Consider the following 24,286-nt stretch of genomic DNA (forward strand, 5'->3'; position numbering starts at 1 on the left):
AAATTGGAAAAGTGAGGGTTAGGGCTTTTAGACCCTAACCCCAAAATGACATCATGGTTAGGTCATCTTTCAAAGGGGTTTTAATGATGAAATTTGTTTGTCACCGAAAATTATCACATTTGTGGCCAAATATTTCCTCAAACGCCTGAAAATTTTATGTCTTTTCCACCCTACTTTTAGGGCCAAATTTCAAGTAGTCATCGCGAAAGAAGGCCTTCAACAGATGTTAACTTTTGGCGAGAAAACTTGATTTTCGCTAAATATTTTGTCACTAAAGAATACTTTTCGTGACCAAGGTTGTGATTAATCTAATTAATCAAGACCTATTTTTAAAGGCAACAAATAATAATAATAATAATAATAATAAAAATAAAACAACAACAACAATAATAATAAAACTAAGCCTTAAATCCTACTAAGTTGGATCAGCTTTACGAATTATTTTCTATCAATTTATGTAGATATTCAATCGATACTATCATTCCAAGTTATTTAACAATAATAATAATAATAATAATAATAATAAGCATTAAATTATTGTCACACTTGCGTGTGAATTTTGCAAAATGTTTAAAGACAAGCAAATCATACAAACACAGAAATCTGTAGAAGCTGCAGATTGATATTTTATTTCATTTACTCGAAGTACAAGAAAATATGCAGAAACAAAAAGCTATCACAAAAGGTTTACTGTTTTCCATTTACTCTCTCTCTCTCTCTCTCTCTCTCTCTCTGTTTTTATGCATCCATGCGTATAATGCATCTTAGGCCATCTCCTTGAAGCATGTACTCGAAGGCTTTGTTGATATCTGAGAAAGGGACTTCATGGGTGATAAACTTCTCCAGTTCAAGCTCCTGCTCATACCAAAAACTGTTAGAATGACAACCCTATATAATCCATTAGATTTCAAAAACAAGAGAGTAAAAATGCGTACTTCTTATTTTCATCTTCTAGTAGCAAAATGTGTATAAAACCAAAAACATTACTATTGAATTCAGCTAACCTTGTTCATATACTTTTCCACCACTGATGGGAGATCAGATCGTGGTTTATAGTTCCCAAAGAAGGTACCCTTAAGAGTCCTTTCATTCAAGAGATTCATTGGATGAGTTTTGAATGCATCATCCTTGTTTGGCACACCAACAAGTACTGCAACACCCCATCCCTGCAACCAAACATCCCAGATGATCATTTTGAATTTCTAGAATTGAAAACCCTCCATTTAATTGAATTCTGTCCGAGTCACAAAAAGAGAAGCATGAAATGTAAGAAGTTACATCATGAACACATTCGAATGCAGAAATCATAGCATTGATGTTTCCAGTGCACTCAACACTCCGGTCAACTCCTCCATTGGTCATCTCTGCTATAACCTATATGACCCAAACAAGAAAAAAGAAGTATTAAGATTAATATAAACAAAGTTAAAACCTTCTTGTTTGCTGCAAGGTAATGTACGAAGATTGAATAATTAAAGGAGGACCAAACCTCTTGAACAGGCTTGCTATGGTCTTTTGGGTTTACAAACTCCGTGACACCAAACTTCTTGGCTGTTGAGAAAACAAAGGGAAAAATTATTAGAGCAATTAACAGGAAAATGAGCCATTTACTGAGATAATAAGTTAATCTAATACAATTACCCAAAGTGCCAAGTAGAAGCCACATCACAAGAACATATTATTATACTACGGGAAAATAACCCATGTGTGTATTCAGAGTCCTTTTTGTTTTTTGGTTAAATGGAGGCCAGAATTAAAATAAAGTATGCACAGAACCAATTTATGATTGTTTAGATTAATGTATGAACTATGAAGACTCACCCTCATTAAACCTCTTTGGATTCAGATCAACTCCAATAATCCTTGAAGCACCCGCAATTCTAGCCCCTTCAGCAGCCTAATCAAGAGAAACTAATAATTAGGATAAAAGTATAAAACTTATTCACAAGCCTACAGGATTAGCAAGTACCAAAGAAGTATCGAAGTAAATTCATCAGAGAAGACACTTACAGCAAGGCCCACAGCACCCAATCCAAAAATGGCTACTGTTGAACCCTTTGTTGGTTTTGCAACGTTCAAGGTAGCACCAAGACCTTCAACAGAAAACCATTAATTTCAGTGAGGATAAAAAGTTCAAACACATATTGATAATGGTATTGAAATGAGTTATGTTTTGGGGGTCCAACCTGTTGAGATTCCACAGCTGAGGACACAGACTTTGTCAAGAGGGGCAGCAGGGTTGATCTTGGCAACACAACCCACATGAACCACAGTGTATTCACTGAAGGTGGAAGTTCCAACAAAATGGTAAATGGGATTCCCATCGATAGAAAATCTTGATTTTCCATCGTTGAGCATCACCCCTCGGTCTGTGTTTATCCTGAGGAGGTCGCACATGTTGCTCTCCTCTGACTTACAATGCCGGCACTCCTTGCACTCCCCAGTGAATACCGGGAGCACATGGTCACCAGGTTCAAGGTCCGTCACACCCTCCCCCACGCTCTCCACAATCCTATAAATATAAAAGCATGGAGACCAAAAATTAAATCAAGATCATTGGAAAAACAAATGATACTAAAAATTGTACATGCAGGCGGATTGAATGACTGACTGGGTATTAAGGATATTCTAGAAAAGAAAACACAGTTAAATAAGGAAATGGAAATTCCATAGACAATATTGTTTTATTGAAAATGTTCATACCCGCCAGCTTCGTGGCCAAATATGCGAGGAAACAGTGGGGTTTGCCCCTGCAATTGATATCCCAATTAATGGTTTAATTATTATGATCGATTAATAATATAAGCATGGTAGTTGGGTATTAAACTCTTGCAATGTATTCATTTGGTGACCGATTAATTACCTTGGCTTCCCAGAAGTAAACATCGGTGTGGCAGAGGGAGGTGAAGAGTATCTTCAGACGAACCTCCATTGCCTGCGGTGGCGCCACCTCCACTTCTTCGATCACCAGTGGCTTTCCAGCACCCCATGCCACCGCAGCTGCAATTCTCAAATATTTTATGGAATGTCAAAACATGCAAAATAATTCAAACCTATACACACAACACACGCGCACACACACACACACACGGGAATTAAGGAATAGTGTAGCTAAATCGATAAAGTCAATGCATCAGAAAAAAAGCCAGAGAACAGTGATGAACTGCTACAGAGAGAGAGAGAGAGAGAGAGAGAGAGAGAGAGAGAGAGAGAGAGAGAGAGAGAGATGGAAAAACCATTTTTTTTCCCTAGTCCTACAAATATATTTTTAGGGTGCGGGTGGGGGAGGGGGTAGCCATCTAGATCTAGGAGGATGATTAAGTATACAAGGAAAGAAGTCAGAGATCATCAAAACAAACAACGAGAAAGGCGCAGGTAATATATATATACATGTGTCGAAGAATCAAAGCATATTAAGAGTAAGGCACAATCACGCACCTTTGCATCTTATGACCTGACCAGCAGTGCCTGACATCCTTGGCTTCGGTTGATTTCTTGCGAAGCGTTTGCAATATAAGATTTCCTCAATTGCCAGCTGAATGAAGCTGAAGAGATGGGAAGGCTGATGGTCGCGATGGTATTTATAGTGTAATCTGAGCGTGTAATTAATTAAAAGGACGATCGAACGGGTTGGCTTCCTCAAAACATTTCCGAATGGATGAGTTGGCCGCAAAACCAGAGACCGCAGTTGTTTCCGCTTTTCTTGTGTCCCACCAGCCAGTGGACGTAGTAGTACAGCGTACAAAATCAGCGGCGCCTTCGTATTGAAACCCGCGTCCGGTTTGGTTTGCTTGGAATTGACTGTCCGTGGACTTCAACCTTAGGCCCATTTCTGGTGGCGCAGGAGGGGAAATCCCGGCCTCGCAAAGGTGGGCTTGGTAATGAGGATGAGAGATGGCTCGTAATTATTTGAGCAAAACGCAGAGCTAAAGAAAAAAACAATGATGCCAACTTTCCCTTTTTGTGAAATAAAAAAAAATTCCTCCTATTTCTATGGCTTGTGCAGTTGTGCTTTTTACCCCCCCCCCCCCCCCGCCGCGGCGCTTACCCGCACTTAAAAATAACACCTTTTTACTTAAAATAATGAATTGAATTTTGTAACATTGTGCTTATATTATAACAAACCTTTATTAAGAAAAAGTAGTTTTTTTTTATTACATTTTTTGAACTATTTTTTATGAAAATTAATGCGAGCGAAGCAGCAATTAACAATGAATAATGCGAAAAATACAATTACACAAATAATAAGAGCAATAAACACACGACACAAGAATTAACGTGGTTCGGCAGAATGTCTATGTCCACTGGAGCAAGCGCCAACTGAAATTAACTATCTATCAAAATCAGAATTACAACATTATATTTATGTTAACCCTACATGTACAGAGGGATTAGAAAGTTCCCTAAATACCCATGTATTAATCTTCGAAGGATTTGCCTCCCTATCCAGTTGATCTTCTCAATTTAAAATTCAAAAATAATTGCAAATAAAACTGTCAACGGTTTCCTTCTAAATTGTCTTATGTTTGAAACCATCGAAGTAACCATTGATGGACTATGCAAAATCGTTGATGGTTTCTTCCTGAATTGACTTCTGCCTGAAAACATCGATGTAACCATCAACTCACTATGCTAATCGTTGACGGTTTTCTTCAGACCAGCTTCCTTATTTTTCCTTAGCATGCTTTCTCTATACATGTGTTCCACTTGATATGAGCCACACAGGACAATAATCTCCATCTTGGAGAATATTTACCTCTTAAAAGAAAATGAAAATATAACTTGCAGTTCCACCAGGGACAATAGGTTGAGGTGCCTCCCATCCAGCATCTAGAGACGTTAATCAAGTACAAGCAATTCTTAAACTTGTCTATGGTAACAACTTTATCAACATGTTTACTGCATTCTCAAAAGTGTGAACTTTCTCAGGCAGTAATTCACCAACAGAGACAAATTCCCTTATTCAGTGAAACCTTACATCTATGTATTTGGTCCTCGCATGATACACCTGGTTCTTCACCAAATAAATGTCACTTTGACTATTACAATGCAACTGAACTCTATCTTACTGAATAACTAAGTCCTTGACCAAATCATGTAAGTCACAAAGCTTCATTGGCAGCCTCAATTGTAACGCCCCAAAAATAATTGTTATAGGAAGATATAGTGGTTTAAAAAAAATTAAATTATTATTTAAGTAAATAAACATTATTATATTAAATTAATTAAACAAGTAATATTATAATAATAAGAATTATGAATTAAGTAATATAACATATTAATATATTAAACTTCCTAAAGAAGTTGTGCCTCCCCCCGCCCTGAGCGTCTCTGTCTCTCTCCCCTCTCTCTCTCTTCTATTTTTTCGATCAAACGGGCATCGATCGAAAATCAAAAAATACCACTAGACTTCATTCTCTGCTACTGACATTTCTACCAAAGTGAATTTGTCGTAGGAGCGACGTAGGCATATCTCTTGGAGAAAGGTAAATTCTCACTCCTACCTCAATTTTTCTCAAATCTTAAGCCAAATTGACGATCAGACACCATCACGAGAATCTAGGTATGATTTTCTACAAGTCTAGCGAAGCAGATTTCTTGTGAGGTCGTCATAAGCATAGCCCCAAAAAGGATAAGGGACTTATTTAGAGATTAATTGTTATTTAATTAATGCATATTTGGAAATGTTAGAATATTGTGCATTCTGAGGTCGAACTAGGGTTACTGAATTCAGGGTTCAGGTGAGCGTCGTGGGTATAATTTCGAGATCCCTACAGGCGTAGTTTAGAAAACCAAGTAAGGGGAATAAATTATTACAGTTATTTTGAGAACTACCGATTTAGTTAATACGTGAAAATAAGTATATGATATTTTGCTTGAAATTATTATGGTATGAATATCAGATAAAGTTGTGTGGCATATGATTTATATTGAATTGTCGTGTTTTGGTATTTGAAATACAAGAGGTGATGAAAAGTGATAAATATTAATGAGTATTTTCTGAAAAAATACTGATATGTGAAACATTGATATGTTTATGGGAAAATTATTATGAAATGAAGATATGTTTTATTAAGAAATGTTGAAACATGTGAAACATGATATATACTATTATGAGATGATGAAATGTGCACAGAAAATGATGAGAATATTTTTATTGAGATGAATTAAAATATATTGATATGAGGTTAATTGTGAACATTGAGATGAGAATATTGAAATGTGAACAAAGAAAGGTGAATAATGCAACATGAATACTGTAATATGGAAATTGAAAAATGATGATTGAATTAAGAATACTGATTGTAAATTCTGGGAAATGTGAACATTGCAAAGTGCGCAAGTTGCAATGGGATCATTGAAATATGATTGATGAAATGCCAATACCACATAATGATTGCGGGTATGTGATAATGATAACCCTGACAGACGTTTATGGAAACCCTAATGATGAGTTGTGATATGAAACACGGTACCATTGCTAGTGGTGATAGTGCAACCACACGGACTATTGGAGCGTGTGGCATGACAGTCGACTGAGCCATTTAGTAGAGTTGTTGTGCCTCCCTGAGTCCGGATCAGGGCTATAGGTAGGCCAGTCGTACTACAGATGCAAGATATGTGATATGATATTTTGATCTAACCGGGTCGGTCAACCACGGTTAGATCCAGCCTTCGAGCCACACAACCTTGACCATGGTAGGAAGCATGGCATGGAAAATAGATCCTCAGGGCAGCCATAAGTTACAGACGCGATATTGGTACTGGGAACCAAGGATTCTCATGTGCTGGATAGTAAAATGGATATATGTAAGTTAATAACATAAATAATTGAGGCAAAATAAAACTCTCCGCCTAAGGCTTACTGAGTAAGGTGAGTGCCCTAATGAGTATCGGTTGTGGTCAAACCCAAGTTAATCGGGTAACGTTACAAATGGTATCAGAGCAAAGGGGAACTACATGTATAGGCGTGCAATCTCCCCTATCCTCAAAAACTTCGCTAGTAAATATGAGTTGCATAAGAATGAATTTGAGCAATGGTTTTAAAGCTTATAAAAGCTTGTGTTTTATATCTATATGATTATGAGCACATATATTAGTGTATTTTTCTCAAATGAATTGATGATTTGAAAAGTAAAATGTGTTATAACTGAACTTATATTGCCACACACTATAAATAATTTATTCCGTCTTACTAAGATGTGTCTCACCCGAATTATCTAAACTTTTTAGGGAGCAGAGATAGACCAGGTGGTAGAACTCTGAGACAGTAGGGAGTTGAGACCCTGATATTTAGGGTGAGTTTTCAAACTAGGGAGGAGTGATTCCCCTAGGGTTGTATTATTTTGGGTATGAGATAGAAATGTATGTATATAGATATTGATACTCTAGGTATTGTATTCTGGATGGTATGTACATTATGTCTTTCATTGTTAGATTAATATAAATAAAATGTCTATTTACCCAGTACCCAATGTGGGTCGGGTCATGTGAGTGGTATCATAGTTGTTGTCGTGGCCGATGTGATGTTTGATGTGTATAATATAATTATTTATGAAAAAAATGATATGAAAATCGGGGCATCATAGTTTGGTAGTAGAGCCTAGGATGCTAGGTTATGCAGACTTTAATATATAGTGGAATATAATACTAAAGTATAGGAATGGATTGTGAGGAGAATAAGAGATGGGTGGTGTGCGATATGAATCAGTTATTGTTAGAGGATGAGATTGATAATTTAGGGTTCTATCTTGCAGCCTAGAAGTAGGAGTTCCGTGGTTGTTTTTGTGTTTTTCCTGAGGTGATGATTTTAGGAAAACCATGGATACTATTGCCGGTTCTTGCTTCTGAGTGGTAGGACTGAATCTTAAATTGGGATTGAGAATGTTAAGATAAATGGTTATAGAAGAATTTCTCATGAGTTATAGCTTGATAAGTGTATTGGTTGCATGATAGTAATTGAATTCTGAGATTGGTTGTTCCCTTTTCAGGATAAACCCCAGGAATAACAATGTAAATACTAAAAGTAGTGGCAACGATGGAGCTTCCAGCATAGGTGGTAGTGACCTTGAATAGGTGTTGTGTAGTGTAGGTCAGTAGGTCATGGCAGGGATTGTGTGGAACTATGGGGGACAGAACTGCCCATCAGTTGACCCGGACTGCACTGTCGAGCAATTTATCCACATGAATCCCATGACTTTTACAGGGAGAGCCAATCAAATCATTGCGAAGGAATGGATCCAAGAGATGGAAGATATATTAGCAAGTCTCTGCTGTGTAGATGAGCAGAAAGTTTTGTATGCTATTTTGAAAATGACTAGGGAGGCCAAGCGTTGGTGGATGTCGGTAAAGCTATTTAAAGAACAAAGGCTAGAACCAGCAACCCTGACATGGAACCATTTTAAGGAAATTTTCTATGATCAACACATTCACTTTTCTACCAGAGATGTCCAGGCGGAGGAGTTTATGAACCTAAACCAGAGGAAGAGATTTATGCCTCCTGAATTTCAGGCAGGTACTAGTCAGGGGACTTGGAGAAGACATGGTGGCAGCGTAGGCTAGATCTAGGGAATGGGAGACCGGGTAGTACTGGGTAGGCCGATGTCCCCTCTCTATTCCAAATTCTATAAGAGACACCTAGTAGAGTGTTGGGCCAAGGAGGTGATACGGTACCGATGCCACCAGTCGGGCCACATGGCAAGAGATTGCGTTGCACCGCCAATTGTTGCGTCTGCTCTTAAACCATACCGAGGAGGTCATCAAGTACCCCGAGGTTGCTAGCAGTGGAACACCGCCCCAACGCGAATGTATACGCTTACACCATAAGAGGTAGAGACTCTAGGTGACATGGTGACAAGTATTATAGTTATAATTTCTGTTAAAATTATTGTTTTATGTGATTTAGAAGCAATATGTTTGTTTATTTTTTGGGGATATATCAGACTATGAAAGATGGAAACTTAATTGTTAGAAACCAAATTATTTGTAGCCACACCAATAGGAACAATGGTAAAATGTAGAAAGGTGTTTAAGGATTATCTAGTGGATATTCAGGGAAGGATATTGTTCACTGGTCTTGTAGTGCTTTATAGGCACTAGTTTATTCTGATCTTGGCAATGGACTGATTAGCTGTCAGTTATGCCAGTATTGACTGTTATCAGAAAGAGGTAGTGTTCAAACCTCCAAGAGGACAAGAGTGTAGATTTGTGGGGTCATGTGTATGCGCCCCACCACAGTTGTTATCTACCATTTAGGCGAGGAGGTCGTTGCTAAAGGGTTGTTAGGGATTTATGGGATGTGTGAAGGAAGTGTTAGAAGGGGAGTTGAGGGTTGAGGATATCCCAATAGTGAGGGGTTTTCCTAATATATTTCTCGAAGGTTTGTCGGGACTACCTCCTGATCGTGAGGTAGAATTTGTTATCGATCTAGTTCAGAGGACAACACCAATTTCTAAAGCGTTGTATAGAATGGAACCGGAAGAACTAAAATAGTTGAAGGAACAATTGCAGAAATTGTTGGATAAGGGGTTTCTCGAGCCTAGCGTGTCACCTTGGGGAGCGCTGATATTGTTTGGGGAAGAGAAAGATGGGTCGATGAGAATGTGCGTTCGGCTACATATTTTCATATTTCCATAAGTCGACCAAAATAGTGGGGACAGTTTAATTATAAAATTAAGATGCCCATAAGATAGTAAGATACTAAATGGGCAACAATTAGACTCCTATGTTCTGTGGAAATTCTTTACTCTCTAGGAAGTGATGTCATCACCATAAGCTAAAACAAACATGATAATAAGATGTCATGGGCATCACATTGCCAAGTATTCTGAAGGATCTTATGAATCAAATAACACCAAATAGAATCATCTTTAGCAACTTACCTAGAAAAAAAATCATGATGATACTTGGACCTTTAGAAATCTACTATCCCGAAGGAAACCATACATGCTAGTACTAGGAGCTTTATCTTTGAGATTCATCTTGTGTGAATCCTACTTGGCAATGCGACACCAATTTAACCACTTAGGCATCGATTCGGTTAGGATTTGATTCGTATACAACTTAATGTGAAATCTTTTGTGGTTATTTGTAGTTGATTATGGCATTTGAAGCCATCTTCAGAATCTAATCCTTCTACCATTAGCAACTCTCTAACACAAATGAATATCACCTTTGTCCTTCCTGATCTCTTTCACACAAGATTTATGCTGCCAAACAATGTCTAATCAGTGATCATAGCTAACTAAACAACTCTATCTGTATTGTATTTTATACCGAAAAACCAAGACACATGTTTATTGCATATTTGTCCAGTCATTGGAGCAAGATCATGGTTGACTTGAAGTCAATATACCAGGACTTAGACTTGCCATTATTGCAATCCGTGTTTTTCATTGAGGATATTTTCCAATGATATTTTGATATTACCATAGGTTAGAAGTTGAGCCTTAAAAACTATTTAAAATAATTTGGTAGGGAAATGATACTTTACCTTGATTTAAAAGTGTAATCCTATGCATTAGTTTGGCATTGAAAAGAAATTGGGTGATTAGAATTCTAGGGAATGTTTGGGAGTTCAAATAATTTTTACTCAAACGAATTACAAAGTTATGGTGAGAATTTTGAAGTGCTTTTATACAATTGATCTAATGGGTAAATGATTACACATCCTTGTCTGAGATGTTCCAGAAGGTATGATCCTTGATGAATATGAGTCACTATTGCAAGTTCTTTATTTAAAGATGAGGCTAACCATTGGTGGTTATCTATCGATCATACACCTAGTTGTTTGTTTTAAAAGAAAATAGTACTTATAGATCCAAATGGAGTGAGGGTTTTCTTTCTAAAGTGAGGGTTTTCTTTCTAACTAACAAGCTCTCATATTTGACATCTTAAGTGCTTGTGAAAGGACAGAATGTGGGCACATGTCTGGGGTTGTAACGGCAATGAAAGAAATATACAAGTTAACGAATTTCAAACTTCTTTACCCGTAGGTGATGAATTTCTAGATATTTTTTTCCCAAATGATTTATTGAGGCTATCTCCAAGAGGAGATTGAATTTAATATTGATTTGGTGTTAGTAACAAAGCCTATGTCAACTGTTTCATATAGAATGACATTAACTGAACTAAGGCAACTTAGGGTGTAACTAGAAGATTTTCTTGACAAGGAATTTGTTTGACCTAGTATATCATCATAGGTTGCACCTATATTATTCATTAAGAAACATAATGGGACTTTGAGGCTATGCATTAATCATTGGAAGTTGAATCATGTTACATTAAGAATTGGTATCGACTTCTAGGGATTGGTGGATTATTTGATTAATTGGTAAAATCCCAAATTTTTGAAGAATGATTTGCAATTAAATTACCACTAATTAAGATTTGGGAATTATACACCCCAAAGATATAATTGAGTACACAGTAAGATCGCTATAAGTTTCTGGTGTTACCAATTGGGGTTATCAATGCACCTTGTATTTTTGTAAATATAATGAATCAAGTTATTCAACCTTACTTGGATCAATTCATTATAATTTTATGGATGAGCTTCGGGGTATTCAAAGACTCAAGAAGATCATGAACACCAATTGTGATTAATTTTACAAACATTATGAGAGTATCAGTTTTATGTTAAATAGGAAGTGTGGGTTCTGGATAACTAATATGAAAATTTTGGGTCATGTCATAATCAAAAGATAGTTATCTATTGATTCTTCTAAGGTTATGTTAGTGTTAAATTCTTGGAAGACTCGAGATAAAAATTGAAGTTGTTGTATGTTGGTGCCAAAGCAAGGTGTATTGGGACAGAGTGTATAATTCAACGATTTATGTTAGTTACATGTTCTAATAGAGTTGTTTAAAAGATTAACTCAAAACTTGTTAGGTTAACGATAAATTTTACTTGGAGTTGTATTTAACAAATTTCGAGGATGAAATTTTTATAAAGAGGGAAGAATATAATGCCCCAAAAATAATTATTACAGGAGGAAATAGCAGTTTAAAAAAAATTAAATTATTATTTAAGTAATTAAACATTATTAAATTAAATTAATTAAACAAGTAATATTATAATAATAAGTATTATGAATTAAGTAATAAAACATATTAATATATTAATGTATATATATATATATATATATATACATACATATATGTTATTATTATTATTATTATTATTATTATTATTATTATTATTATTATTATTATTATATAATATAAGTAAAGTAAAGGAAAAGATCCTTCAAGAGATGAAACTTCCTGAAGAAGTTGCGCCACCCCCCCCCCCCCTCGAGCATCTCTATCTTTCTCCTCGTATCTCTTCTTTCTCTTCGATTTTTTCAACCAAATGGGCGCCAATTGAAAATCTGAAAATACCACTATGCTCCATTCTTTGCCACCGATATTTCTACCGAAGTGGATTTGTCGTAGGAGCGATGTAGGCATATCTTCTAAGGAAAGGTAAATTCTCACTCTTACCTTAATTTTTCTCAAATCTTAAGCCAAATTGACGATCGGACACCATCATGAAAATCAAGGTACGATTCTCTACAAGTTTAGTGGAGTGGATTTCTCGTGGGGTTGTCGTAGGCATAACCCCAAAATTAGGATAAGGGGGTTATTTAGAGATTAATTGTTATTTAATTAATGTAGATTTGGAAATGTTAGAATATTGGGTATTCTGAGGTCAAACAAGGGTTACTGAATTCAGGGTTCAGGTGAGCACCGTGAGTATAATTTCGAGATCCCTGCAGGCATAATTCAGGAAACCAGGTAAGGGGAATAAATTATTACAGTTATTTTGAAAACTACCGATTTAGTTAATACGTGAAAATGAGTATATGATATTTTACCTGAAATTATTTTGATATGAATATCAGATAAAGTTGTGTGGCATATGATTTATATTGAATTGTGGTGTTTTGGTTTTTGAAATACAAGAGGTGATGAAAAGTGATAAATATTAATGAGTCTTTTCTGAGAAATACTAAGATGTGAAACATTGATATGTTTATGGGAAAATGATTATGAAATGAAGATATGTTTTATTGAGAATTGTTGAAACACGTGAAACATGATATATACTATTATGAGATGATGAAATGTGCACAGAAAATGATAAGAATATTTTTATTGAGATGAATTAAAATATAATGATATGAAGTTAATTGTGAATATTGAGATGAGAATATTGAAATGTAAATATCATAATGTGAATACTAAAATGTGAACAAAAAAAAGGTGAATAATGCAACGTAAATACTGTAATATGGAAATTGAAATTTGTTGATTGAATTAAGAATACTGATTGTAAATTCTAGAAAATGTGAACATTGCAAAGTGTGAAAGTTGCAATGGGATCATTGAAATATGATTGATGAAATGCCAATGCCACATAATGATTGTGGGTATGTGGTAATGATAACCCTGACGAACGTTTATGGAAACCCTAATGATGGGTTGTGACATTAAGCACGGTACCGTTGCTAGTGGTGATAGTGCAACCACACGGACTATTGGAGCGTGTGGCATGACAGTTGACTAAGCCGTTTAGTAGAGTTGTTCTGCCCCCTGAGTCCAGATCAGGGCTATAGGCCGACCAGTTATACTATAGACATGGAATATGTGATATGATATTTTGATCTAACTGGGTCAGCCAACCACGGTTAGATCTAGCCTTCGAGCCACACAACCCTGATCATAGGGGGAAGCATGGCATAGAAAAGAGATCTTCAGGGCAGCTATAAGTTACAGATGCGATATTGGTACTGGGAACCATGGATACTCATGTGCTAGATAGTAAAATGGATATGTGTGAGTTAATAACATAAATAATTGAAGCGAAGTAAAATTCTCCGCGTGAGGGTTTACTGAGTAAGGTGAGTGCCCTGATGAGTATCAGTTGTAGTCAAAAGCAGAGGGGAGTTGCATGTATAGGTGTGCAATCTCCTCTATCCTCAGAAACTTCGCTAGTAAATATGGGTTGTGTAAGATGAATTTGAGCAATGGTTTTAAAGCTTATAAAGCTTGTGTTTTATATCTATATGATTATGAGCATATATATTAGTGTATTGTTCTCAGATGAATTGATTATTTGAAAAGTAAAATGTGTTATAACGGAACTCATATTGTCTCACACTGTAAATAATTTATTTTGTCTTACTAAAATGTGTCTCACTCGAATTATCTAACCTTTTTAGGGAACAGAGACAGACCAGGTGGTAGAGCTCTGAGATAGTAAGGAGCTGAGACCCTAATACTTAGGGTGAATTTTTGGACTAGGGAGGTGTGATTCCCCTAGGGTTGTACTGTTTTGGGTATGAGATAGAAATGTATGTATATGGATATTGATACTCTGGGTATTGTATTCTGGATGGTATGCATATTATGTCTTCCGCTGTTAGGTTAATATAAATAAAATGTCTATTTACCCGATACCTAACACGGGTCGGGTCATGTGAGTGGTATCAGAGTTGTTGATGTGGTCGATGTGATGTTTGATGTGTATGATTTAATTATTTATGGAAAAAAATTGTATAAAAATTGGGGCTTCACATCAATTATTGCCATATATTCTGATTCAGTAGTAGATAGTGCAACTAGAGATTGAACCATGGACCTCCAATAAATAGGCCCTCCCACATGGGTGAATACATACCCTATGGTAGACCTCCTATCATCCAAGTCCCCTACATAGTCTGCATCCACATATCCCACAACTGAAGGATCAACTTATTGTCTGCCAAATATGATGTCATAGTTTGTTTTACCCCTTAAGTATCTGAAAATTCACTTGACTGCATCCTAATGCTTTGGTCGCGGATTTAAAAGAAACTTGCTCACTACACTCACAACTTGTGCCAGATCTGGTTTTGTACAAGCCATAGCATACATCAAACACCCCACTGCACTGGCATATGATACATTTAACATGTCATGAACGTCATCAGCTGTCATCGGGCACTGGGCGGTAGACAATCTAAAATGATTCGCCGAATGTGTACTCACGAGTTTTGCCTTATCCATGTTGAACCTCCCAACACCCTCCCCACATAGGTACATTGAGATAACCACAATCTCTTGGAAGTTGTGTCCTTGCAAATCTCCATCCCAAAAATCTTCATGGGTGCTCCCAAATCCTTCATGTCAAATTCTTTGCTCAATAGGTTTTTCAAGTTGTTGATCTCAATCATACTCTTCACAGAAATCAAAATGTCATCCATATAAAGCAATAGAAAAATGTTGACTTTTTGAGTCTGATCCTTATTTTTTATTATGACAAACCATAGCATCTCACTTGTATATTGAGTGTGAACAGGTTTATATGTCTATAAGCACAAGTGACTGATGCAGAATGGAAGCCATAAATAGCACCCAAATTAGCACACCAATCGGTGTATTCCATGGGATTGTAAAGGAGCAAAGCATGAAGATTTTATTTGTTTTTATGTTGTCATAGTAAATTAGGTTTTAGTTGTGCATGCATATGATCTGATTTAAATAAAAGCTCTACCTTACTATAGATTGACCTTAGGAACCATGATCTTTCATGAAAAACCTCTTTAAAAAAATTTAAACTTATACCAAAAGTTTTAAATGGTTTTGAAGTTAAAAGAAGGCAAAAACTAATTTTTACAAAGGGGCCAGTCAACCGGCCAGTTGACTGGACAGTAGAAATGAGCGTTTTTCTCAATCCATAACTTCTTATCCTAAAATGTATTCAACATGAAAGTTGTGACATTTTTTCTTATCTTTTTGTTGATACCATCAATTTGGAGTCGTATAGAAAAATTTATGGCCAAAACACAGAAATGTGTTTGTAGCTGAAAAATTCCATTTATGTTTCTTCCATCTCATTGATAGGCGTCTTTCTTAATCCATAACATCTTATCTTAAATATTGTTCAGCATGAAAGTTGTGAGATTTTCTCTTAACTTTTTGTTGATACCAAGAATATCAAATTTGGAGTTGTATAGAAAACGTTATGGTCAAAATACTGAAAGGTGCCTGCGTAGAAAACCCGAGGTCGGTCGACTGGATCTTCACTTCAGCCGACTGAAGCTTGCAGATATCAAGCCCCAGCTGATCGGAGCTTGGCCCCAGTCAACTGACCCTCTCGGGAAAGAGTCCTAATGGCCTAAAAAAGACTAGTTTTCAAAATAAAATAATATTTTAAGGTCCTAACAGCTATATAATGACTAGAAATGGTTTTTGCCTATAAATACAAGTCCTAAACACCTTGAAAATGTAAGAGAATCAATTGGAAAGTTTAGTTAAATATTTGTGTGATTCTCTCTCATCTTTTACCCCATTTTATGCTTTAAATTTCTTCTTTCCCATGCTCTTCTCGAAAATAGTTTTTGGGAAAATCTTTTTGGGGGTTTTATTTGAAAAGGCTTAAGCATATATCATCTCTCATATGTATTTTGCTTGATTGCCTTGTTTTTCAAATGTGTTTCAAAGATTAAACTTCTCCCACTCTTTTATCTGGAAAATATTTTTTGGGGGGGAAAACTTTTTAAGAGGTTCTTGGAAAGCTTGAGCATGTATTTAACTCATATTTACATTGCTTGAAAGCTTCCTAATCTTTAAGAGTTTTCAAAGTTCAATTTCTCCTATACTTATCATTTAAAAAATTATTTTGGAGAAAATTTTGTTTATACAAGAAATGATTAAGCTTGAGCATATACTTATACACACACACACACACGCACACACGCATATATATATATATTGCTTGAAAGCCTTCTTGAAATTTATTTTTCAAAGGTCAATCTTGAAGAAATATCTTTCTCCTACTTTTCATTCTGAAATATTTTTTGGAGAAAATATTTTAAGTCATTCAAGAACACTTTGAGCATGTATTTATTGATATACATTTTGCTTGAAAAGCTTCTTGAGAACCCTTGAGCATACATTCATATATGTATTTGCTTGGAAGACTTGATTAATTTTTTATTGTTTGAAAAGTAGAAATCATTTTCCTTACTCTCACCGATTTATTTGAAAAATATTTTGAGAGGATTTTTATAAACTCTACAGAACTTCATTGTTGAAATCATATGAGAGTGCATTTAGATTTCAATGTGTGCAACTCAACTTTTTCAAAAGCATCTTCTTTGTACAAAAATTGTTTTATGTACCAGTTTAGCTCAGCCAGGTGATTGAGCTGGGGAGACTCTGCCCCGTAAGGAGAATCGGTTTGGTTTCGCCCGGAAAGTGAACTGGAGAGACTTCACCCCGTAAGGAGAAACGGTCAGGTTTCGCCCGATAAGTGAACTAGGGAAACTTTGCCCCTTAAGGAGAACTGGTTTGACTCGGTCCGATAAGTGAGCTAGGGAGACTCCGCCCTGTAAGGAGATTTGTAAATGGCGTCGTTTTGCCCGGTTAAGTGAGTATATAGTGGAATCCTCAAGCGAGTTAGCTTGAGGTGGGGACGTAGGAAGGATTGGATGAACCTCGATAACAAATATTGTGTCTACTCTCTCTCTCTCTCTCTCTCTTTCTTGTTTAAATTCATGCACTTTAATTTATGTACATGTATGTTTAAGTATTTATTATCTTAATTATTTTACACATATGCTTTAAATATTTGTGGTATTGGTGTTTGCATAGAAAGATCCTAAGTCGTGTAATACTGAATGTGGTTTAAAATTGAATACACTTGTTAGCTTTGTGATGTGATTTTTGTGCAAGCAACAATTAACAAGATATAATCACAAGTATGCTTAAGAGTGTATAAACAAGCTATTTCTTTGAAACAAGATATTCAAATCTCAATAATAAATCAGGGTTTCAAAGATGTCAATCAAATATTCAAATCAACTCAAAAATATTTTCTTCAATAAAATAGGCACATGAGTTGTTTGAAAATATTATAGCTTGTAAAAAAAATATTTGCACACCAAAAATATAGCTATAGGAATCTTGCAAAGACAATGCAAAGATCCCCAAGCTACTAAGTTTATCCCAACACAAAATTTATTAAACTTAAATCAGTGGGATAAACTTTGCTTAATCCCCAAAATATATCAATCAATCAAATAAGAGTAATAAGAGTATTAAGCAATCTATACTAAGCAATAGCACAATAAGAAGCTCTCACAATGCTAAGATTGATCAAAGGAATAAGGGTATGAGAGTATTTGGAAGTATTATAGGCAAAATAGGATTTTGAGTTTGAGAGGATTTTTTGCTAATGATTTTTGCTAATCTGATGCTAATCCACACAAATGAACTCCTATATATAGAAGTAGGGCAAATTATAACCGTTTAGGACATGTAGGGTATTATTTGAATTATTTTTAAATAATTTAGAAATTTTAACCTTGTTTAAGCATTTTAACCTCGGTAAAAAAATAAGCAACCTGAGAGTTTTCGGGTGGCTGAACCTTGGTTCGGTCACTCGAATAGACTTAGTAGAAAAAGTCTCTTTTAGACGTTCGGGTGCCTGGGTGTACGCTCGGTTGACTGAACCAAGGCAAAAATCATTCTATCCGCGTTTCATTCGCCCGATCTATGATTCGGTTAACTAAACTCATGTGTTCGGTTCGATTGGCTGAGTTGGTGAGAATGGTCACCTTAGTGGTTCGGTCGCCCGTGGACGATGCAATCAATTATGTTTAGCCGCCCGAATCCAAGTCAACATGTTGACTTGCCCATGGTTTGGGCGCCCAATATGTTTTGAACACGAAGGGTTTGGTCGCCTGACCTCTCTCATTTTTTCCTATTAAGTCCATTTACACTTCAATTTGTTCCCCTGATATTATAAGTGATTATGGGGACTATTTTGTGCACTTGTGTAGGGACCTAAGGTCTCTCTAAGGTCTCTGAGCTTACAATTAGCCTATATGATTGATATGCAGAGATTTATTACAGACCTTTTTCCCTAATTACTATTACAGAACAAAATTGAATAATAATGAATTACAATATAAAATTATCTTCAAGGTCTTCATGCTCTACTTCATGTGCCATCAAAGTATCTGCAATATAAACCTGCATATAAACTAGATAGCCATCACATACTTGAGTATTTGTCATTATCAAAACCAGGTGTGACCTATGAGGTCAACAACACTTAGCCTAGTTCACATAAACATAGTAATCATACTCACACCTCCTATAACCAATCTGGATCATGTAGGAGTCAAATCGCTTGTACCACTGCCTCGGAGGCTACTTCAGCTTGTAAAGTGATTTCCTTAATATACAAACCAAGTGTTCCTGTCCAGGATGACTTAACCCTTGTAGCTCTACCATGTAAATCAACTCCTCCAAATCACCATGAAGAAACATTGTCTTTACATCCATCTACCCCAAATTAATGCATATCGAAATGCACCACCAATCCTAACACTACCCTGATGGAAGTGTGTCTGACAACAAAGGAGAATATCTTATAATAATCAAACCTTTTCTTCTCTAAGTAACCCTTTGCTACTAGACAAGCCTTGAATTCTTCTCCTTATTTTTCTGATATTGTGAAACGACCTGCTTATAAAATAAAATCTTTTTCCCTAGTTTTAAATTCAATCATTAACCTAAACAACGGAAGGCCAATCATATAAAATAAAACCACACATAATACAATACCAGAGTGTCAAATTATCCCACAATATACAAACATTGTTGCTCTCTCAACAACTACCCTTACAGATACCAAAGGTTTACAAAACATGCCACTCAAAATAATACTCACTCTCAAAAGGGCAGTACAACAACCCCTCTACTTGCGAGCCTGCTCCGCTCACCTAACTGGTTCACCTGAAAAAAAAATTCAACACTGGGATGAGCCAAAGTTCAGTAAGACGAAACATGTTATTACTAGTGTGTGGTCGTTGAGCTATAGTTTGGTAAAAATAATCTGATTTAGGAATAGTATGAATAATTGAATTTGAAAATGCTGATATTACATAACGTATAATAAAACCATTAACTTTATTATTTAACATTCCAATCTATATAAAACTACTTTTCATATTAATACTACTATTCCTAAAAGTCTGATAGTACTCATAATATCTGAAAAATTTCCCTAGATGATTGTATGTCATGATTTAACCCCTCATGACAAGGTTGTGTGGCCCAAAGGTGGGACCTATCCTAGCTGGCCGACCAGGGTAAGTCAATTGAACTCCGACAGTCTGATCGGCCTCCTCAATCCATATCTAATGGAGGGCCTATCCCGACGTGGGCACGATCAACCTTGTACCACTTACTATCTGAGTAAAGTGGTTGCACTCTGAACTGAATATCTGTAGCTACGGTACCTTGCTTTGTTGTCTGATCCATCAGGGTCTGATACTATATAGGTAACTGATATCTGTAATGTAGTGACCTGAAGAATAATGGTATTTAAATAATAAAGAGGGAGGAAAATGGAAACAGTAACAGAAGGACACAGCAGACTTCGTCGACGAACACTTTGCGTTTATCGATGACATAGCATTTTGGAGGTGATAATTCCAAGAAATATCCCAGGCCTCGTCGACGAGGGTTCTTCAGGATCTTGTCAACGAGGTTCCGTCTCGTCGATGAGAAGATGCCAATAGAGGATTTTTGGAAGTCTGAAATTTGTCAACGAGGGTGTAGGTTCATCGACGAACTTTCTACAGGACTCGTCGATGAGGTGACGTGACTCGTCGATGAATCCTGCAGTATAAATAGTGCTTAAACTCAGTTTTACGTAGAAACTTCAGCGAAGACTCTCTCTCTCTCTCTCTCCTCTCTCTACGGTCCCTCTCCCATTTTTATTCGATTTTGGCCCCATTAGCCACCGAATCGACGATCTGAGGCCACCACGATGCTCTTGGAGAAGTTCTCTCTAAGTTTACTGGAGCGGATCATCGGTGGGACAAAGTTGGAATTCATCCCAAATTTATGGTAAGGTTTTTTATTCGAAATTAGGCTTTTCGGCAGTTGTAGGAAATGATATAGATGTAGAAATAATGATGTTTTATTCTAGGATTTATGGTTTTCAGGGTGTTGAGTGGAGAATCCTGCGGGTGTAGGACCCGTTACAGTATGGAGATTTTAGCAGAAATCAGGTAAGGGAAATATGCTATGCTAGGCAAATTTAGTATGATTTTCAGTATAGTATATATATTTATACCAGATTATTATTCATAGCAGGAATTAATACAGTTTATCCATAATGTATAATATGTTTTAAATTACTATGTGGCTTGAGAATATAAATATAGTACAGAGACATGCTTTACAGTATTTTTCAGAGCTATATTTTACAGAATATACAGATAGAGGAAATATTTTATAGTTACAGAATACCATGATTATATAGTTGATATAGATACAGTTTACAGTACCATGACATACAGTTTTACGGTTTATTTCAGAAAATACAGTTGATACAGATACAGTTTATCACAGCGTCATGGTTTATACAGTTATTATAGAATCATGGTAAAACAGATAGTTGTATATAGAGATGTATTATATAGTATCAGACCCTGTTGGACCATACAGTTTATAGAGCACGGTACCATTGCTATATACAGTATATAGAGTGCAACCACCTATTCAGATAATACGGTATAACAGTCAATTGTATAGAGCCCACGAGTAGACAAGCTCCAAATCAGATATGGGTTGAGGAGGGCTGATCAGACTGATGGAGTATAGTGGTTTATCCTAGTAGGCCAGCTAAGGTAGATCCCGCCTATGGGCTGCACAACCCTATCATGAGGGGTTAAATCATGACACACAGTTATCCACAAGGAAGTTTTAATTATTACTATGTTTATACAGATTTACAGAGACAGAAAATGTATATATATTAGAAGTAATTTGAGTAGAAACTTAAAGTACAGATATGTTAAGCAATAGGGAAAAGGTGATGGTTTATATTACTGGTATTGTAATTACAGATTTAGTGATACATGATTATATAGTAATAGATTTTCACAGTATTGTAACTCAATTGCCATACACTAGCAATAACATATTTCGTTTTTACGGAGTGTTGGCTTATCCCATTACTTTAATATTTTTCAGGTGATCCAGGTAGGCGAGCAAATTAGGCTCGTAGATAGAAGGGCCTCAGTATTGCCTTGATAGTAGAGTGAGTATTTTTGGGAGTATTGTTGTATAACCCTAGCCAGTTGAGGGTATTTTGGGAAACAGTCATATATGTATATTTTGGGAAACATGTTAGCACTCTGGTATTATATATAATTATATATGGTTATGTTTATTTGATTTCCACTTCTCGCTGCTTAGGTTGATGGTTTGGTTTAATTCAGTTTGGTATCACAGCATTATAAATGTTATAGTATATAAAAAATAAAAAAAATAAAAAACAAGCTAAATATCAGGTCGTTACAATTTGGTATCAGAGGCAAGGTTGCTAGGTTCTGTAGACTTTAGAGTGCAACAGAAGCAATACCAGAGTATAGGAAAAGAATTTGAGGTTTGTTTTGTGTCTGGGTACAGAATTAACGTGGTGGTTTCTGTGTTTTTCCTGGGGTGACACTTTCAGGAAAACCATAGTAAACTATTGTCGGGTCGTGTGTCTAGGTGACAAAACTAGATATTGAGTTAAGGTCAGGGAAGGCAGTTAATTTTGAATTGGTATAGGATAGGTCTGTGTAGGAGATGAGGCTCTTAAGTGTGTTTCTTGTTTTTAAGATGGACCCGGGAAGCAGTGGTACGAATGCTGGGGAGGATAGGCCAGGACCTTCTAGCATAGGTGGAGGAGATACAAATGTTGTACTGCATAGCGTCACTCAGAAGGTGATGGCTGAGATGGCTAGGAGCTCTGGGGAGCGTGGCTGTTCGATCAAGCAGTTTACACGGATGAAGCCCCCATCCTTTGCTAGAGGAGATGACCCGATTGTAGCTGAGAATTGGGTCCAGGACTTCGAAGAAACGTTGGCAGTGCTTCCTTGTATGGATGAGTAGAAGGTAGTATTTGCAACATTTAAGTTAACAGGGGAGGCAAAACGCTGGTGGAAATCAGCGCGATTGATCGAGGAGCAAAGGCCGGTTCCAGTACCAATGACATGGTACCGATTCAAGGAGCTATTTTTGTGATATTTCCCTGCTATCATTTGGTGTGTGAAAGCAGTAGAGTTTATGCATCTAGTACGGGGGCAGATGTCGGTATCCCAGTACGCAGCTCGGTCTATCGAGTTGTCACGTTTTGCTCCACATCTTACACCTGATGAAGAGAAAAATGTAAGGAAGTTTGAAGAATGACTGAGGCAGAACTTATTTGAGCAGGTGATTGGCTTCAAAGCTTAGACATTTACATAGGTTGTAGATAGAGTTGCGATCATTGAGAGTGGTATACAGAAGGATATAGCGGCTTAGAGTCAGAGGAAGAAACTTGCGCCTCAAGGCTTTTAGGCTGGCTCCAGTAGAGGTTCATGGAAAGGAGGTTGTGATAGGGGAGATCAGAGGCAGATGACAGGATCTCATGGGAATCAGGGTATGCCAATGGTTCCTGTATGTCAGACGTGTGGAAAACATCATCTGGGGGAGTGTCGGGTAGGAAGAGATGTATGTTATCACTGTGGAAGACCTGGCCACATGGCACGTGCATGCCCAGGTTTGCTAGACTAGGTCCCAGCTCTTAGGCTCTATCGAGGAGGATATCAGGTGCCTCATGAAGGACAGTAGAGGTATGTGGCCCCAGCGAGGGTTTACGCATTGACGCCGGGTGATGATGAGGCTGCCTCGGATGTGGTCACATGTACCTTTACTATTTCATCACATTCCATTATTGTTTTATTTGATTTAGGTGCTACTCATTTCTTTGTCTCTATATCATACGTTAAATTATCTGGAAGTGAGACTCAGATATTAGATAGAGAACTATCAGTAGCTACATCGTCAGGGTTAGTGTTGAGGTGTAAAAAGGTACTCTGAGGCTATCCAATAGAAATTCAGGGGAGAGTGCTACCAGCAGACCTGATTGTGTTTGAGATGTGTGGGTTTGATGTCATACTGGGTATGGATTGGTTGGAAACTAATCACGCCAGTATTGATTGTCGTAAAAAATAAGTAATTTTCAAACCCAATAGTGAGCAAGAATTCAAGTTTGTTGGTTCGCTTGTACATGCTTCGTTGCAAATAGTATCAGTTGTACAGGTAATAAGATTACTTTGGGATGGAGGTCAGGGGTTTGTGGCTTTTGTAAAGGAAGCATTAGAGAATGAATCGAAGCTTGACAGTACCCCAGTCGTATGAGAATTTCCAAATATTTTTCCAGAGGAGCTGCCGGGTTTGCCTCCCGAACGTAAGGTAGATTTTTCCATAG

At 36.7% G+C, this 24,286-nt stretch overlaps 1 protein-coding gene across 1 annotated transcript; it reads right to left on the minus strand.

The window, feature by feature from the left end:
- Positions 1-604: 604 nt before the first annotated feature.
- LOC131159631 (alcohol dehydrogenase 1) lies at positions 605-3,894 on the minus strand. The gene is made up of 10 exons (XM_058114672.1): positions 3,439-3,894; positions 2,864-3,000; positions 2,704-2,750; positions 2,187-2,512; positions 2,011-2,093; positions 1,822-1,897; positions 1,490-1,551; positions 1,279-1,374; positions 1,005-1,166; positions 605-855 (listed from the first exon to the last, which is right to left on the minus strand). Exons 1-10 carry the CDS (start codon positions 3,473-3,475, stop codon positions 739-741), a joined length of 1,143 nt encoding a protein of 380 aa, XP_057970655.1. The 5' UTR covers positions 3,476-3,894; the 3' UTR covers positions 605-738.
- Between the last annotated feature and the right edge of the window lie 20,392 nt (positions 3,895-24,286).

This window comes from Malania oleifera, chromosome 7 (genome assembly GCF_029873635.1).
Source record: "Malania oleifera isolate guangnan ecotype guangnan chromosome 7, ASM2987363v1, whole genome shotgun sequence".
In the NCBI taxonomy this organism is placed as follows: domain Eukaryota; kingdom Viridiplantae; phylum Streptophyta; class Magnoliopsida; order Santalales; family Ximeniaceae; genus Malania; species Malania oleifera.

Coding starts and splice junctions, on each gene's coding strand:
- LOC131159631 (XM_058114672.1), bottom strand. CDS start 3,475: ATGTCAGGCACTGCTGGTCAGGTCATAAGATGCAAAG. Junction 2,513..2,703: donor TTTGGCCACGAAGCTGGCGG/GTATGAACATTT, acceptor TTATATTTATAG/GATTGTGGAGAGCGTGGGGG. Junction 1,167..1,278: donor CATTCGAATGTGTTCATGAT/GTAACTTCTTAC, acceptor GTTTGGTTGCAG/GGATGGGGTGTTGCAGTACT.